This window comes from Scyliorhinus torazame, chromosome 17 (assembly GCF_047496885.1).
Source record: "Scyliorhinus torazame isolate Kashiwa2021f chromosome 17, sScyTor2.1, whole genome shotgun sequence".
NCBI lineage: Eukaryota > Metazoa > Chordata > Chondrichthyes > Carcharhiniformes > Scyliorhinidae > Scyliorhinus > Scyliorhinus torazame.
The window spans coordinates 34,269,732-34,285,735 of record NC_092723.1 but is presented as its reverse complement, the minus strand read 5'-3'; the positions used below and the strand labels follow the sequence as shown (position 1 = coordinate 34,285,735).

General features: G+C 47.8%; 1 protein-coding gene across 5 annotated transcripts in view; it reads right to left on the bottom strand.

Annotated features, from left to right (window-relative positions):
• Positions 1–9,881: 9,881 nt before the first annotated feature.
• The window catches only part of celsr2 (cadherin, EGF LAG seven-pass G-type receptor 2), a 430,851-nt gene continuing 424,728 nt past the window's right edge, over positions 9,882–16,004 (bottom strand). For 2 of the 5 annotated variants that reach the window (XM_072480304.1, XM_072480306.1), the window contains exons 34-35: positions 13,895–14,144; positions 11,461–11,630 (exon numbers count right to left, since the gene is read on the bottom strand). In XM_072480304.1, coding sequence (XP_072336405.1) covers positions 11,603–11,630; positions 13,895–14,144 — 278 coding nt within the window. In that variant the 3' untranslated portion in view covers positions 11,461–11,602. The other 3 variants (XM_072480305.1, XM_072480307.1, XM_072480308.1) reach the window with 3 other exon arrangements.

The following is a 16,004-nucleotide window of genomic DNA, read 5'->3' as shown; positions in this document are numbered from 1 at the left end:
CGGTCGGAGGCCATTGAAAGGCCCCCGCAGCGATTCTCCAATTGCAGCTGGCCGAGTTTCCGCTGGCATGGTTCTCATAGTTCCACCCGGCAGGCACTCTGCATAGAGTCCGCGGCAGCCCGGGGGGGGGGGGGGGTGGGGGGGGGGGCGGGGGGGGGGGGGGGGGGGGTGAGGGGATCAGTCACGGTGGGGAGCCTCCAGGATGGCCAGAGTTCCGATTGGGGGCCACCGCGGGCACGTGCAATCTAGGGGGGGCTTCTGTCTTCTTGGTGCCGGTCCACGGTGTGGGTCGGCAAGTTGCGCGGGGTGGCCAACACAAGCCACAGCCTTGCGCACGCGTGAACCCCTGCAGAAGTGCAGAACCCCGTATTGGCAGCCAGAGCTGCGAGGAGCACTCTGGGGCCCTGCTAGCCCCCTGGAAATCGCAGAAATCACCCTGGACTTATTCCAGGTGTTTTTACATGGGCATGGGGATGTAGCCCCATTACTGGAGAATCCCGCCCAAGGATTCCCAGAGTGCAGCAGTGTCAGCCTCTGCAATCGTCCAACAGGCTTGAGGTTTGTTCAGCTTGTTTGGATGAGAGTGGAGGCTTCAGGATGGAGGAGCTGACTGACCATGGCACTGTGGTACAGAATGCCATTCAAGTGGAGAGAGCACACAAAATTGTAGTGGTAGTAAGAGACAGTATAGTAAGGGGAATTGACACTGTTCTCTAGCAAGGAACCAGAGTCCAGATGGCTGTGTTGCCTGCCCGGTACCAGGGTTTGGGACATCTGCTCCAGGCTGGAGAGAAACCTGCAGTGGAAAGGGAGAATCCCGTTGTCATGGTTTATGTAGGTACCAACGACATCGGTGGAATGAGGAAAAAGGTTCTGCTTAGAATGTTTGAGGAACTAGGCACCAAAACAACAGAATTAAAGGATTTAGGGCTGGATTCTCTGATTTGGAGACTAGTCCCCACACCGGCGTGGGAACAGTGGCGTTTTACCTCAGGAAAACTGTCTCAAAACGGCCACGGATTCCCCATTTTGCTGGGAGCTAGCAGGAAGGCAGCTTAGAGCACCCGATTCTAGCTGCCGATACGGCCTGGAGAATTGCCGGGTCCATGGCTGCGCATGCGCACTGCAGCGGCCGTGCCGTGCTTCATGGCGGAGGCCACTTGTAGACCTGACCTGTGAAATAGTCCCCCCCCCCCTTCGACCGGTTCACACGCTCCGGACTGCCCCTCCACAGTGCTGGACTGAGTCCGCAGCCGCCACGCTGAGTTCCTGACGGGTGAGACCATGAGAGACCCATGCCGTCGGGAACTCGGCCGGTCGGGGACGGAGCATCGGGGGGCAGGCCTCAGGCTGGATACGCTTTGGAGGGGGCGGAGCATTGCAAAAGCGATGGCACACCCGATTCTGCCATGAATTTGGATTCTTCGGCCCGTCGCCAACCGGAGAATCCAGCCCATAATCTCTGGATTATTACTTGAGCCAAGTGCAAATTGGCACAGGGTACATAAAATTAGATGAATACATGGCTTCAAGACCGGTGTGGGACAAGTGGGTTTTGGGCATCAATACTGGGGAAAATGGGGGCTGTATCTTTGGCACTGCCTGCATTTGAACCTTGGGCCGGTGTTCTTGCAAATTGCATAACTAGGGAAGTAGAGAGAACTTTAAATAGAGGGATGGAGAGAGGATGCATAGGCTCACAAAGCAAAAGGATGTGGCAAATAGGGTCAAAGGAGGAAAAATGGTAAAAAGGCAAAATTAGTGGCTCTTTATTTAAATGCACATGGTATTCGACACAAAATAAATCAACAGCACAAATTGAGGTTAATGGGTATAATCTTGTAGCCATTACAGAGATGTGGGTACAAGGGGATCAAAGCTGGGAATTAAATATTCAGGGGTATGACTTTTTGTAAGGGCTGGCAGGAGGGAAAGAATGGTGGGAAAGCTTTGTTAGTTAGTATGAGGTGGAATAAATACGATAGCAAGAAATGATCTTGGATCAGAAGATATGGATCCATATGGGTTGAGCTAAGAAATAAGAGGCAGAAGACACTGCTGAGAGTAGTCTATCGTCCCACCAACAGTAGCTATACAGGAGATAATGAAGTGATGTAAAAAAAGCAGTACATTTATCACAGGTGACTTTAATCTTCATGTGAATTGGGAAAATCAAATTCGCAGACAGCCATGAGGAAGAATTCCGAGTGCATTTGGGACAATTTCCTAGAATAATATGTCATGGATCCAACCAGTGATCAGGCTATCTAGGATCTGGTATGTGTACTGAGGCAGGTTTAATAGACATGTCAGAGTTGAAGATCTACCTGGGAAACAGTGATCATAACCTGGTAGCATTTAGTTCAACAGTGGGCAACGTGGTTCAGAAACAAGTGTGCTAAACTTAAATAAGGATAACAAAAATTACAAAGGAAAGAGGGCAGGGTTGGCAGGAGTGGTCTTGGAAAGGAGTTCAGCAGAAAAGATTTAGACTAGCAATGGCAGATGTTTATGAAAATAGTTCGTGACTCACAACAAAGGGCAGCATGGTAGCACAAGTGGCTAGCACTGTGGCTTCACAGCGCCAGGGTCCCAGGTTCGATTCCCCGCTGGGTCACTGTCTGTGTGGAGTCTGCACGTTCTCCCCGTGTCTGCGTGGGTTTCCTCCGGGTGCTCCGGTTTCCTCCCACAGTCCAAAGAAGTGCAGGTTAGGTGGATTGGCCATGATAAATTGCCCTTAGTGACAAAAAAAGGTTGGATGGGGTTATTGGGTTACGGGGATAGGGTGGAAGTGAGGTGCTTAAGTGGGTCGGTGCAGACTCGATGGGCCGAATGGCCTTCTTCTGCACTGTGTGTTCTATGTAAGTCTATGTAAATATATCCCAGGGAGGAAGAAGGATTCTAGGAAGGGAATAAATTAACCATGGTTAACCAATGACATTAAGGGTAATATTAAACTGAAACAAAAACATATACAAACACAGCAGCTTTGACAAAGGGTCATTTGGACTTGAAACATTAGCTCTTTTCTCTCCTTAGAGATGCTGCCAGACCTGCTGAGATTTTCCAGCATTTTCTCTTTTGATTACAAAAACATATAATGTGGCAAAGATAAGTGGTAAGCCGGAGGATTGGGAAAGTTTTTAAAAAATAAAAGACGACCAAAGCATAAGAGGAAGAAGACAAACTGTGGGGGTCAACTGGCAAATAATGCAAAAGTGGACAGTAAGAACGTCTTAAATATTTGAAAGGAAGAGAGAGGTTAAATAAATCCTTTGGCCGGACTTCTCTGGGCCATCCGTTAGTGACGGGATTCGTGATGGCCTGGTGAATCAGGCATCGGGCCAAAATTGGGATTTGCACTGAGCGTCAAACCCAGTGTGAATCGCCTGGGGGCAGCACCTGCTCTTTCTCGGAAGAGCACTTGAGAACAAAGAGACAGCCACTTTGGGGGGGAAACTGCAGTTAGAAAACCAGCTGCTCCCCTGAGTTAATGGATCCCTTCAGAGCTATATAGGCATGCGAACATGCTTTAAAGGGCATTGAAATTGACTGAAAACCGCCACTTCAAAGGATTTCACCACATTAAAGGGAATACAGATCTTTGAACTTTTGGGCTACAGATGAGAACACATTCACTTTATGAGTGAACTGCATTTTTGAGATACTGACTGACTATTTAAAAGGTTTAAGGCTCCAGATGGGTAGACTTCCACTTTATTGTCAGATTACTTTAATTTTTAGATACTGACTGACTGTTTAAAGGGTTTGAAGGCTGCAGAAGGGAAAAGCAGTGAAACAACCCATATCACAAGATCTGAGCCCCTCCAGTACAGCACAAGTCCCTCTGACCCCCATCTCCAATTAAGGTCCCCCCTCTGAACCTTGGAGGCATTTGTAGGGAGGGTATTCACTCCCTCCCCACCCCTCAGACTGCAAGCTGCCAGGTCAGCACTACCAAGGGGTGGGGCCTGAATGGGGGAATGAGAGGTAGGGGGCCAGTGGGAGGCTGGCCAGCGATTGGGGTGGGCAGGCGGGCCTTAACAGTGATTTCCAATGGGGGGGGCACTGCAATAGCATTCTGAGATCGAGATTGAATTGCACTGAAAACCTGATTGAGGGTAAAAAAAATCCTACGTGTCATGGAATGGCACGTCAAAGATGCTCCTAGCGCCAGTGAGAATCAGATTTTCCCACTGGCTGGGACACCTAACCTTTGTGTCAGTCTTCACGGTGGAAGACACCAATAACATTCCAAACATACTAAATAATTAAGGGGCAAAAGGGAGGAGGAAATAAATATAACTACCACTGGAGAAAATGTACTAGGGAAACTAAGAGAGCTAAAGGCCGGCAAATCGCCCAGACCCGATGGGTTGCATCCTAGGATAGTAAAGAAAGTAGCTACAGAGATAGTGGATGCACTGGTAGTAACCTTCCAGGAATCCTTAAATCCTGTAAAAGTGCCAGAGGCTTGGAAAACTGCCAATATTCAAAAAGGGAGGGAGACAAAAACAGGTAACGGGCTGGATTCTCCAAAAATGGGCCTATATCCCCACACCGGCATAAAAGCGCAGGCGTTTCATGCCAGACGTTCCTTAAAAAAATTAAGACCTATTCACTTACCTGCAGTAGGCTGGTAAGGCCCTGGAGTGCGTTTGCTGTGCGAACGGGCCCCTGCCCTTTCGGTTCCAAGTCCACGCATGCGCACGCCGGCGGTTTCCAGCGGCCGCGCCGAATGCGATGGTGGACTCAGCCGGCGAACCTGGACCAACAATGAATGTCCCAATGATCTGCCCCACGCCGCTCCATCAAACCCGCCCGATGCCACCCCGGCCACCCATAAGACCCCCCCCCCCCCCCCCCCTCCCCGGTACTTGATCCCCCACCAGGGCGGCTGCGGACTGAGTCGATCCCGACCGGCCAAACGTGGTTATAACTATGGTGGCAGGAATTCGGCCGGTCGGGACCGGAGCATCGCTGGGAGGGCTTCTGGCAATGGCCCCCAGACGCGTAAATCACGCGAGAGCGATTCTCCAGGGACCGGAGAATCGTGGGAGCAGCTCAGGGCCCGATTCGGTCGTAAAAGTGTATTCTCCGCCCCCACGCCAAAGGCGATTTCGGCGCTGGGCTGCGGAGAATCCGGACCAACATCTGTCTTTGGAAAATGTTACAATCCATTATAAAGGAAGTAATAGCAGAGCATTTAGAAATACAATCAAGCAGATTCCGCATGGCTTCATGAAAGGGAAATCATACCTGGCTAATTAACTAGAATTATTTTGAGGTGGTAACAAGCAGGGTAGGTAAAGGAGAACCAGTATATATAATAAACTTGGATATCCAAAAGTGTTCAATAAGGTACAGCACAAAAGGTTACTTAATAAGATAAGAGTCCATGGACAAAGGATTGGTCAACTAATAGAAAACAGAGTTGGGATAAGAGGGGCATTTTCAGGATGACAACCTGTCACTAGTGGATTGCCACAGAGATCAGTGCTGGGGGCCACAATTATTTACAATATATATATTAATGACTTGGATGAGGGAAGTGAATGGATTATTGATAAGTTTGCAGATGACACAAAATAGGTGGGAAGGCAGTGGTGAGGATGGTACACCAAGTCTACAAAGGGATATAGACAGGTTAGGTGAGTGGGCCAAAATTTGGAATGTAATGTAGGAAACTAATAATGTAGGACTTTGCTGGGAAGAATAAAGAAACAGAATATTATTTAGATGGGGAGAACTACAGCACAGAGGAATTTGGGGTTACTCATACATTAATCTCAAAAAGCTAGCATGCACATTTAGCAGGTAAGAGGGAAGGCAAGTGGAATGTTGGCATGTATTTCAAAGGGAATGGAGTATAAAAAAAGGAAGTCTTGCTAAAACTATACAAGGCACTAGTCAGACCTTGTCTGGTTTGGTCCTCCTACCTAAGGAAAGACATTCTGGCATTGGAGGCAGCCCAGTGAAGGTTCCATAGGTTGATCCTGAGTATGGAACGATTTTTTAAATTAAATAGTATGGACCTGTCGATCAAGATGCTTGTGAAATGTAATGGACCATGAACTTGAATGCAAACAATGCAGTTCAAAGATTTTAGGCTTCTCAGCGAGTCCAGAAGTTTGAAAAGTTTGAAATTGAATGTGAAAAATGAACTTCAAATGTTTCCACACTTCAAAGGGAAAGCTTTCATCTTCATTTGACAGAGCATTGAACATGACATGCTGGGAGAGACATCGAAGGGTTGAAGGCGACAGAGGGAAGATTTGCCACACAACCCCCATCCTGGGAAAGACCCCCAGCCTGAGCCCCTCCAGCCCAAGCCCCTCCAACCCCAACACCTCCCCTGAAGAACCCCCTGAATCACTCTGTAAGTAAGCACAGAGAGGATAGTCATCTCCTTGTCCCCCCCCCCCCCCCCACCCCCCTCGATGTCCCTGGCACCTGACCCCTGCTTTTAGGGACAAATAGTGATTGTGCCCATGGGACTTCCAGATTGGAGCAGTAAGACAATCCCAGAAGGCCGCAGAATTCCACTTGAATATCGCTATGAGATTGGAATGGATGCTAATGGCAGCACGGTAGCATAGTGGATAGCATTGTGGCTTCACAGCGCCAGGGACCCAGGTTCGATTCCCCGCTGGGTTACTGTCTGTGCGGAGCCTGCACGTTCTCCCCGTGTCTGCGTGGGTTTCCTCCGGGTGGTCCGGTTTCCTCCCACAGTCCAAAGACGTGCAGGTTAGGTGGTTTGGCCATGCTAAATTGGCCTTAGTATCCAAAACGTTTAGGAGGGGTTATTGGGTTATGGGTATAGGGTGGAGGTGAGGGCTTAAGTGGGTTGGTGCAGACTCGATGGGCCGAATGGCCTCCTTCTGCACTGTATGTTCTATGTAATCTAATAAGTTGCGATCAGGTTCTCACCCGCTCTGAATGAGAACCTGATCTCGCCCAGGGAGTGGGCTGGGATGCCCGAAACTGGTTTTACGTCTGGCGAGAATCCCGTTTTGGGCCTCAGGCCCGATTCAATGGGCCTGCAGGAATCACAGCTGGGGCTAATGGCCAGGGAGAATCGCTTCCTATAATGTATCTCCTTAATTAATCATATTGAAGGATTGTGCAATTTATCAACTCATGGACTGAGAAGGAAGTGACAATTGGAGAAATGGGGCGAAATTCTCCTGAAACGGCGCGATGTCCGCCGACTGGCGCACAAAACGGCGCCAATCAGACGGGCATCGCGCCACCCCAAAGGTGCGGAATGCTCCGCATATTTGGGGGCCGAACCCCAACATTGAGGGGCTAGGCCGACGCCGGAGGAATTTCCGCCCCGCCAGCTGGCGGAAACGGCCTTTGTTGCCCCGCCAGCTGGCGCGGAAATGACATGTCGGGGCGGCGCATGTGCGGGAGCGTCAGCGGCTGCCCCCGGCGATTCTCCAACCCGGCGGGGGGTCGGAGAATGACGCCCATGAATTCAATACCAAATTAGACACAGAAAAAATAAGGAAAAGGAAAAAACATTTTGATTGTAAAAATGAAAATAAAATAGTATTTTTCTCTCTCTTTTAAAATCACCTCCACGTGAATCCTGAAGATAAGAGACTCAATATTTGAAATAGTTAATTGTCAGAACCAAAGGGATTGTTTGTCATATGACACATATAACATAATTAAAACAAAGACAAAGCCCTGTTTTTTGCCACAATTTACGCACAAACTCATTGGAATTGTCAAGTAGGGGCTGGATTAGCACAGTGGGCTTGTAACGCAGAACAATGCCAGCAGCGCGGGTTCAATTCCCGTACCGGCCTCCCCGAACAGGCGGCGGAATGTGGCGACTAGGGCTTTTCACAGTAACTTCATTGAAGCCTACTTGTGACAATAAGCGATTATTGTTATTATTAAGTAGAAAAAGAGATGTCCGACTGTTCAGGAAATGTTAAAGAGCTATTGAACTGTCAAACCTATCCAGGAACTGTCAAACCTGTCAAGGAACTGTCCAATGATACTAGTTGAGTTGCCATGATGGGGGAAAAGGCAACATTTTGGTGGGGTGGCATGAGTTGACACTAAGTTGATATAGGGCTATGAGGGTAGGTAGAGGGGCATTAAGTTGGCATGGGGGCGTCATTCTCCGACCCCCCGCCGGGTTGGAGAATGGCCGTTGGCCGCCGTGAATCCCGCCCCCGCCGAAGTCTCCGGTACCGAATATTCGGCGGGGGTGGGAATCGGGCCGCGCCGGTTGGCGGGCCCCCCGCTCAATTCTCCGACCCGGACGGGCCGAAGTCCCGCCGAGAAATTACCTGTCCCGCCGACGTAAATCAAAGCTGGTATTTACCGGCGGGACAAGGCGGCGTGGGCGGGCTCCGGGGTCCTGGGGGGGGCGCGGGGCGATCTGGCCCCGGGGGGTGCCCCCACGGTGGCCTGGCCCGCGATTGGGGCCCACCGATCCGCGGATGGGCCTGAGACGTGGGGGCACTCTTTCCCTTCCGCCTCCGCAACGGCCTCCACCATGGCGGAGGCGGAAGAGACTCTCCCCACTGCGCATGCGTGGGAAACTGTCAGCAGCCGCTGACGCTCCCACGCATGCGCCGCCCGGGGATGTAATTTCCGCGCCAGCTGGCGGGGCAACAAACGCCGTTTCCGCCAGCTGGCGGGGCGGAAATCCCTCCGGCGCCGGCCTAGCCCCTCAATGTCGGGGCGGCGCGATGCCCGTCTGATTGGCGCCGTTTTGGGCGCCAGTCAGCGGACATCGCGCCGTTGGGGGAGAATTTCGCCCAGGGAGTGTGAGGGATGAAGTCTGAAGGGATGTTTTATTGCTTCTTTAAACACTATGCCAGAGCACAGAAACAAGCCTTCCCAATACATAGGAGAAATTGGTTGGCATAGATTGTGTATAGGGAGTGTGGGATGAGGTCTGGAGGGATGTTTTATTATTTATTTAAACACTGCCAGAGCACAGAAACAGGCCTTGCGCCCAGCCCGCTTCCCCACCTGGCAGCCTATTGATTTGCTCCCGGGTTGCCCACCCTGACTCCTGTTTCAGCCTGCCGCATGCCTCCCCTCCCCCAACCAAAGATCCCACCTGCAGGCAGCCATTTCTAAAGGCTGGTTTCACCAAGCCAGGAAATCACCTGAATATGCGCTCCTGCCCTGCAGACAGAAATCTAGGCCTTAGTCTGTCCCACCAGTTTAATTTTCTGTGGCAAGTTTAATTCATATATACAATGCAAATACAATAACTTCATGCCACTCGATACATTTTAATGTTCAGCAAGGTGCCATCTTTGCAAAGTTAAAATCGGAACAGCATGCCTTGGGACAGCAATGCTTAGATATCTGCATTTGACAATGAAGCTATTCGTTTCTGAAGTTGTTGCACCATAAATAACGGTGAACTCCGACAGCAAAACATGGCATATTCTGTTAAACATTTGGAATCGTTAATGCCTGCAAATATTGGGCAGGGAAAGAATTCCACTCTAACTTGTTATTTTTCCCTTGCAGAAAATGTATCACAAGTGCAGTTGCAAAATTACACGCTGCAATGAACCTGCAAGTGTTTCCCAGTCCTACGCTGTCTTATGTTCCTGAGAGTGCTGCCCAGATTCTCATTTCAGTAGCGATCAGGTTCATGATGCTTTTAAGGGGCAGGAGTGCTCATATTTATTTCCCATTTAAAGCAGCAAGAAAACAGCACAGATGTGATTGTTTAACATTAATATTAGTAATTGTACATCCAGGAACATATTGGGAAAGTATCAGAAAGGAATGAGTTAACTCTGAAATTGTATTAGAATATTAACACATTTTTAAAATCAGGGAAGAAAACAACTCCCATCACAGGATAAAATAATCTGCCATACCGCTGTCAATTTCAAGTTACTGTGTCTGTTTCAACTACATTTATTTAAAAACCTACAGTATGTACATTAAGGAATTCACTGTACAATTCATTGTTAGAAAGCATTTCGTTTTCTTGTCCTGTGTGGTGATGACAACAGTGGAAAAATCATCAAATTTCCTTCACATGAAATAGTGTTTGCCTTTGCGTTCAGTGAAAACATTGAATCTATACAATATCGACAAACATCATATTAACAGAAAAAATGAGCAGCATTCTTTAAATAAAGCATCCTGGATTTCCTACTAACTTTTCGTTTAAGGACTATGTTAACCAACTTCGAACAGAAAAGCATGTACAGCACACATTTTCCCTCAAGACAACTTACAAATTATATCAAAATATCTACAAACAACTGTCTTGTAAAAAAAAATGTTTAAGTAGGCATTGGTCTGAAGACAACTCCACTACAGTTGGAGCATGAAGGCCATGTGACTAAAGGCAATTTTCCTTACCTGATATGTAGTGAATGTGGTTAAAGTTTACCAGCTTGTACTTGTCTAGTTGCAGCACACCGCCCCGCCCATGGTGGGAGCTAATTAAAGGGGCCTGCCAGATGCGCAACCTGTGACAAATATAGTTTCCCCCCAAAGACAAACTCAATAGCATAAAAAAGGTACCAAACACCCATTAATAAAACAGCAAACTGGATTTTTGGATTGTAAATAAAGATTTATCATTACCAAATAAAGCAGGCCAAGGAATGTTTTTACTCCACCATTCATCAGTTCCTAAGAAGTACCAAAATAATTGTGTTTCTGTAAAAAATACTGGATTAATTACCACTGTACTGAATATTTGATTGATAAAATTAAAAAAGCCAAATATTCAGTGCAGCAAAACCTTTGCTTAATTTTAATATAATGAAATGCTTTTCGTTGTCCATCAAAAAAAAACTAGGTTTAAACTTAGGATTGCCATAGTTACCTGTTCTGTTACCTTATTGTAAGGCAATTGATATTATTCATATAATGTGTGTCTCTTACAACCTGAAGCTGAGTCAAAGAGTCAAATGAGCTTGTGGTTGAGATTGTCCAGGGGAGTTTTTGACACAGGGCTATAACCATGAACCATATCACGAATTATCATATAAACAGTAGTTACAATAAATTCCCTGAAGCTTTAATTCTTCCGTTCTTCTGCACATTGTATGAGAACATGAAATTCTGAAGCTCGAATTTGCTTCTTTGAATTTTAATTGTTCTGTGCTCTGTCCTCACTGCTCCTGAAGTATGTCTGGGTGCGTTTTGATTATTTTGTAAGGTAGTCTCCAAGCACCCACTTTGTCCACAGTACTGCGGGCAAACAGAACAGCGTCTCAGCATGATTTGGCACTGACAATAACAAGTCATTTCTTCCAAACGCACATGTTGGATGACGGCAGTTTCTTTCCTTTCCACGTTAGAGAATTTGCTTATGTGCAGCTTTGTTCCTTGGGACAAGGCACATCATGTTACCAGTGCTGTCTGAAGTGATCGCAACGTTAGCAATCCATCGTGTCCTATGTTGACAAGAGAAGTCATATCGAGGTCTCATCACTGCTACTGAGTGTGAAAAGGACAAAAGGAAAAGAAAAATGCATGACCATGTTTATATGCTGAAAATAGTGTGATGGAAATCAACTGTGCATTTCATAGTTGGAAGTATATGGCTGACAGTGAAATATTGTTTCAAATCAACTGTGCAAATGTTTCAATGGAGAAAATTAAAAAATAGAAATCTACAAGTTTGATGAGGAGAGAAAAGGAACATAAATTAGTTTATAATTCATAAATAAGAGATGTATATATATAAATTTTAATTTATAGCACTGAACATATATGTGTGTCAAATTCAGGGATGAAAATAATGCCTTGCTTTTTAAAAAGAACAATATTGAGCGATAAGTGTGGAATGCTTTGAACGAGAAAAATCTATTCAGATCATTAAGCAGTTTCTTTGATAGACTTTAGTTCAGTGATATCAAAGATGCTACGGAGCATAGATTATGCCAAATTTTGTGTTGCTTCTTAAAGATAAAGCAAGCAAATCCCAAAATGCTTATGGAATTATCGAATGGTTGGAGCACAGAAACAAATTATTTGGCCTGTTATGTCTGTGCTGGTTCTCTGGGAGAGCAGCTCAGCTAGTCTCATATCCTCCGACCCTGCTCCTAACCCTGAAAATCTTTTTGCTTCAGATAATTATTCAAATCTCTTTTGAAGGCTTAAAGGAACCTGCCTCCACCACACTTCTCAAGTAGCGCATTCCAGGTCCCAGCCGTGCTCTGTGTAAAAAAAGGTTTTCCTCGTGTCACTGTTGCTTCTTTTGTTGTTTTACGTTAAAGCATTGTCCTCCTGTTCTGCCAATGGGAACAGTTTCTCCCTATGTCCAGGCACCTCATGATTTCGAAAAGTGCTGTCGAATTTCCGTTTACTTCTCCTAGGAGAACAACCCCAGTTAAATGCCCTGGTGTCAAGTTGAGAATCTAGCCCATGGCTTCTGCAGATATTTTCTGTGCTCTGTAAACTTAATTTCACTGCATAAATAAACGACTGTAACAGGATGTTAAATTGATCTTCATGACTTGCCAAATATTGTGACATCAAAACGTAATATCACCCTAATGGGCATCTCGTGCAAGGTGTTAGTGAAAAGCTTTCTTTGCAAAAATAAGGTAATCTTGGGCGAAATTCTCCCCCAACGGCGGGATGCCCGCCGACTGGCGCCAAAGCTGGCGCAAATCAGACGGGCATCGCGCCGGCAAAAAGGTGCGGAAGTCTCCGCATCTTTGGCGGCCTAGCCCCAACATTGAGGGGCTAGGCCGACGCCGGAGGGATTTCCGCCCCGCCAGCTGGCGGAAATGGCGTTTGTTGCCCCGCCAGCTGGCGCGGAAATGCGGCGCATGCGCGGGAGCGTCAGCGGCCGCTGTCAGTTTCCCCGCGCATGCGCGGGAGCGTCAGCGGCCGCTGAAAGTTTCCCGCGCATGCGCAGTGGGGAGAGTCTCTTCCGCCTCCGCCATGGTGGAGGCCGTAGCGGAGGCGGAAGGGAAAGAGTGCCCCCACGGCACAGGCCCGCCCGCGGATCGGTGGGCCCCGATCGCGGGCCAGGCCACCGTGGGGGCACCCCCCGGGGTCAGATCGCCCCGCGCCCCCCCCCAGGACCCCGGAGCCCGCCCACGCTGCCTGGTCCCGCCGGTAAATACCAGCTTTGATTTACGTCGGCGGGACAGGCAATTCCTGGGCGGGACTTCGGCCCATCCGGGCCGGAGAATCCAGCGGGGGGTCCCGCCAACCGGCGCGGCTGGATTCCCGCCCCCGCCCAATCTCCGGGAGCGGAGACTTCGGCGGGGGCGGGGGCGGGATTCACGGCGGCCAACGGCCATTCTCCGACCCGGCGGGGGGTCGGAGAATGACGCCCATAATATCTTCACCTCTTTGCAACCTTCAAACTCTTGACCTGCACAATTACTACAGTATATTCTTCAAATAAATAATCTACATAAAGCCAATCAATAATAAGCTGAATTACATAGGTCAGAAGATTATTCCAGGTGAGAAGTATATAAAAAGAATGTTTTCCAAAAATTGATCCTGAAATTACATAATGGAATAATGTTTATAAATACTTAATATATTTGGTTGAAGGTCTTGCTCATATTTTGACAGAGGCATTTAACTCATTTATTTTGAAGAGGCCTTTTCTAAAACTATAATTTTAAGACCAATATTTTCTTGCAATATAAGTTGTCGACTTAATTGTCCCTGGGTTTTAAATATTTCATACTCTGTGCTCCTTTGGGCCAGAAATATTGATAAAGCTTTTGGGTAGCAACAACTGGATCCCAGCACCAGAAAAAACTGTACAAATTGAAGTAATATCCTCCACATTACTAGGGGTTTTAGAAATATGTCATGCTTTTTTACTCCAGTGATTTGGTCAAATTGACTTCTGTGACGTGTTTTTATTAATTAGCCTTGAGGGACGCGTGGAAGAGACACTCACTCGGACCCTGACGAATCTTCATCCACCGTGCCTGTTTTAATGCTCATGGGTATAGGCATTACTCCATTCATTTGCTCCCCTGTTGTTTGCCTCAGCTTTGTTACACCCCCTGACCGGCTGCCTTCACTGGATCCCACCGAAGATGCTCGTGAGGAGACAGTGGCTGGTCTATGATTGGAAAGTTCATTGTGAATTCGGTTGATGCTGTTCTTCTCTGAGAAGAGTGGTAACGCCTTATTTTTCAGAATGCCTGTAAGTTTCAAAAGGAGGGTGAAAACATTTCACAATTTTATTGAAAGCCGCAGTTTATTTCCCATGCTTTACCACAAATATCTGTACAATAAAAGTGACTTGACATTTGACAGATTAATGATGAACCATTTTTGTAACAGAGGGAACAAAATGCCTGTGAGAGTTGTAATCTTGTCAACCAAGACTGATAAAAAGAACTGTTAAAGGTCACAGCTAAAATGCATGTTAGAAGTAAGGAATGACTATCAGTTTGGCCCTAATGCGTCCATCAGACGGCAAAAGGAAGGGCAACGAGGATGGGCAACAAATGCTGCCCTTGCCAGCAACACCAACATCCCATAAAATGATTTTTTAAAAGCACCCAGGTTTCTGGACTATCGGAAATGTTATAAAGTGGGTTATCAGGTGCTGAGAGATACTACTGAGTAACAATGGATCAACATATAGATGAGAATGTGGGGGGATGATAAGTAAGTTTGCAGATGACACGAAAAGTGAGGGGCAGGAAGTTTAGAGGGGATTTGAGGAAATATTTTTTTAACTCAGAGGGTGATGGGTATCTGGGATGCTTTGCCTGGGATGGTTGAAGAGGCAGCAAACCTCACAAATGTTAAGTGCATGGATGAGCACTTGAAATGTCATAACGATCAAGGCTGTGGGCCAAGTGCTGGGAAGTGGGATTAGTGTAGATTTAATGTAGTTTTGTTGGTGCGGATTCGATGGGCCAAAGGGCCTCTTCTGTTTTTAATGACTCTATAACAACTTTTATGAGTCGAGTCTATGAACAAGAACAAATAAAGCAAGCACCACAAATAATGATACAATCTAAACTTTTCTAAGGATTAAGATAACTTTGTTCATCAGGGCACATAGGGCTGTATTCTCCGCCACATCGGGAAATCTGCTACCGGCAGCGAGTGGAGGAGAATACAGTCGGGCAGAAAATGGGATCAGTGCCCAGCACCAGCGGGAGGATGCAAATAGGCCACTAAGCTCAATTTGCATCCTATTAATGGGCCAAGCACCATATTTTCCAGGCCCTCATGATTTTCCGGTCCTCTGGGCTAGGAATCACGAAGGCCAAGAATGGTGCAGTCCTTGACAAGAGTGTACCTGATGCGGTGGACTCGTGGTGGGCCAAGGTAGTAACCCTTTAAGGGAATTGCCCCAAAGCCCATATGAGGGCCATCTTGTCCCCCACATTGCAAGGCCTAACCAGCCCACCCCCATCAGACCTCCCCCCAATACCCCCGACTAGAGACTCCCTGATTAAAGAGACCTCCACCAGAGACCCTTTATTAGGGAATTCTTCGCAATCCTCGCCATGTATAAGTTTCCATGGCTAAGGATTGGGAATCGCTTCCTGATTTGTGCTCCAGGCATGAGTGCAATTCAGCTCTGGCAGGAGAACAATACAATAATAATAATCTTTTTATTGTCACAAGTAGACTGACATTAACATTGCAATGAAATTACTGTGAAAACCCGTCTCCCAAATGGAGAATCCTGGGCCGCAGGGAGTACCGATTCTGGCCCTTAGAGGGAGCCAGCACTGCGCTGGAGTGGTTCACGCCACGCCAGCCTCCCACCCTGGCGTGAACTGTGCGCCGCGGGACAGGCGCAGTGGCGCAGGCGCCAGCCCGTGCATGCGTGGTGGGCTCCCTCAACGCGCCGGCCCCGATGCAACATGGCGCAGGCGTTCAGAGGCCGACGCATAAGAAAATTAGCCCAGGGAGCGAGAGGCCGGCCCACCGATCGGTGGGCCCCGATCGCGAAGCCAGGCCCCATTGGAGGCACCCCCCGGGGTGGAGCCTCCCGCCCTCCCCCACAGCACCCCCCCCCCCCCCCCCGACCCTGC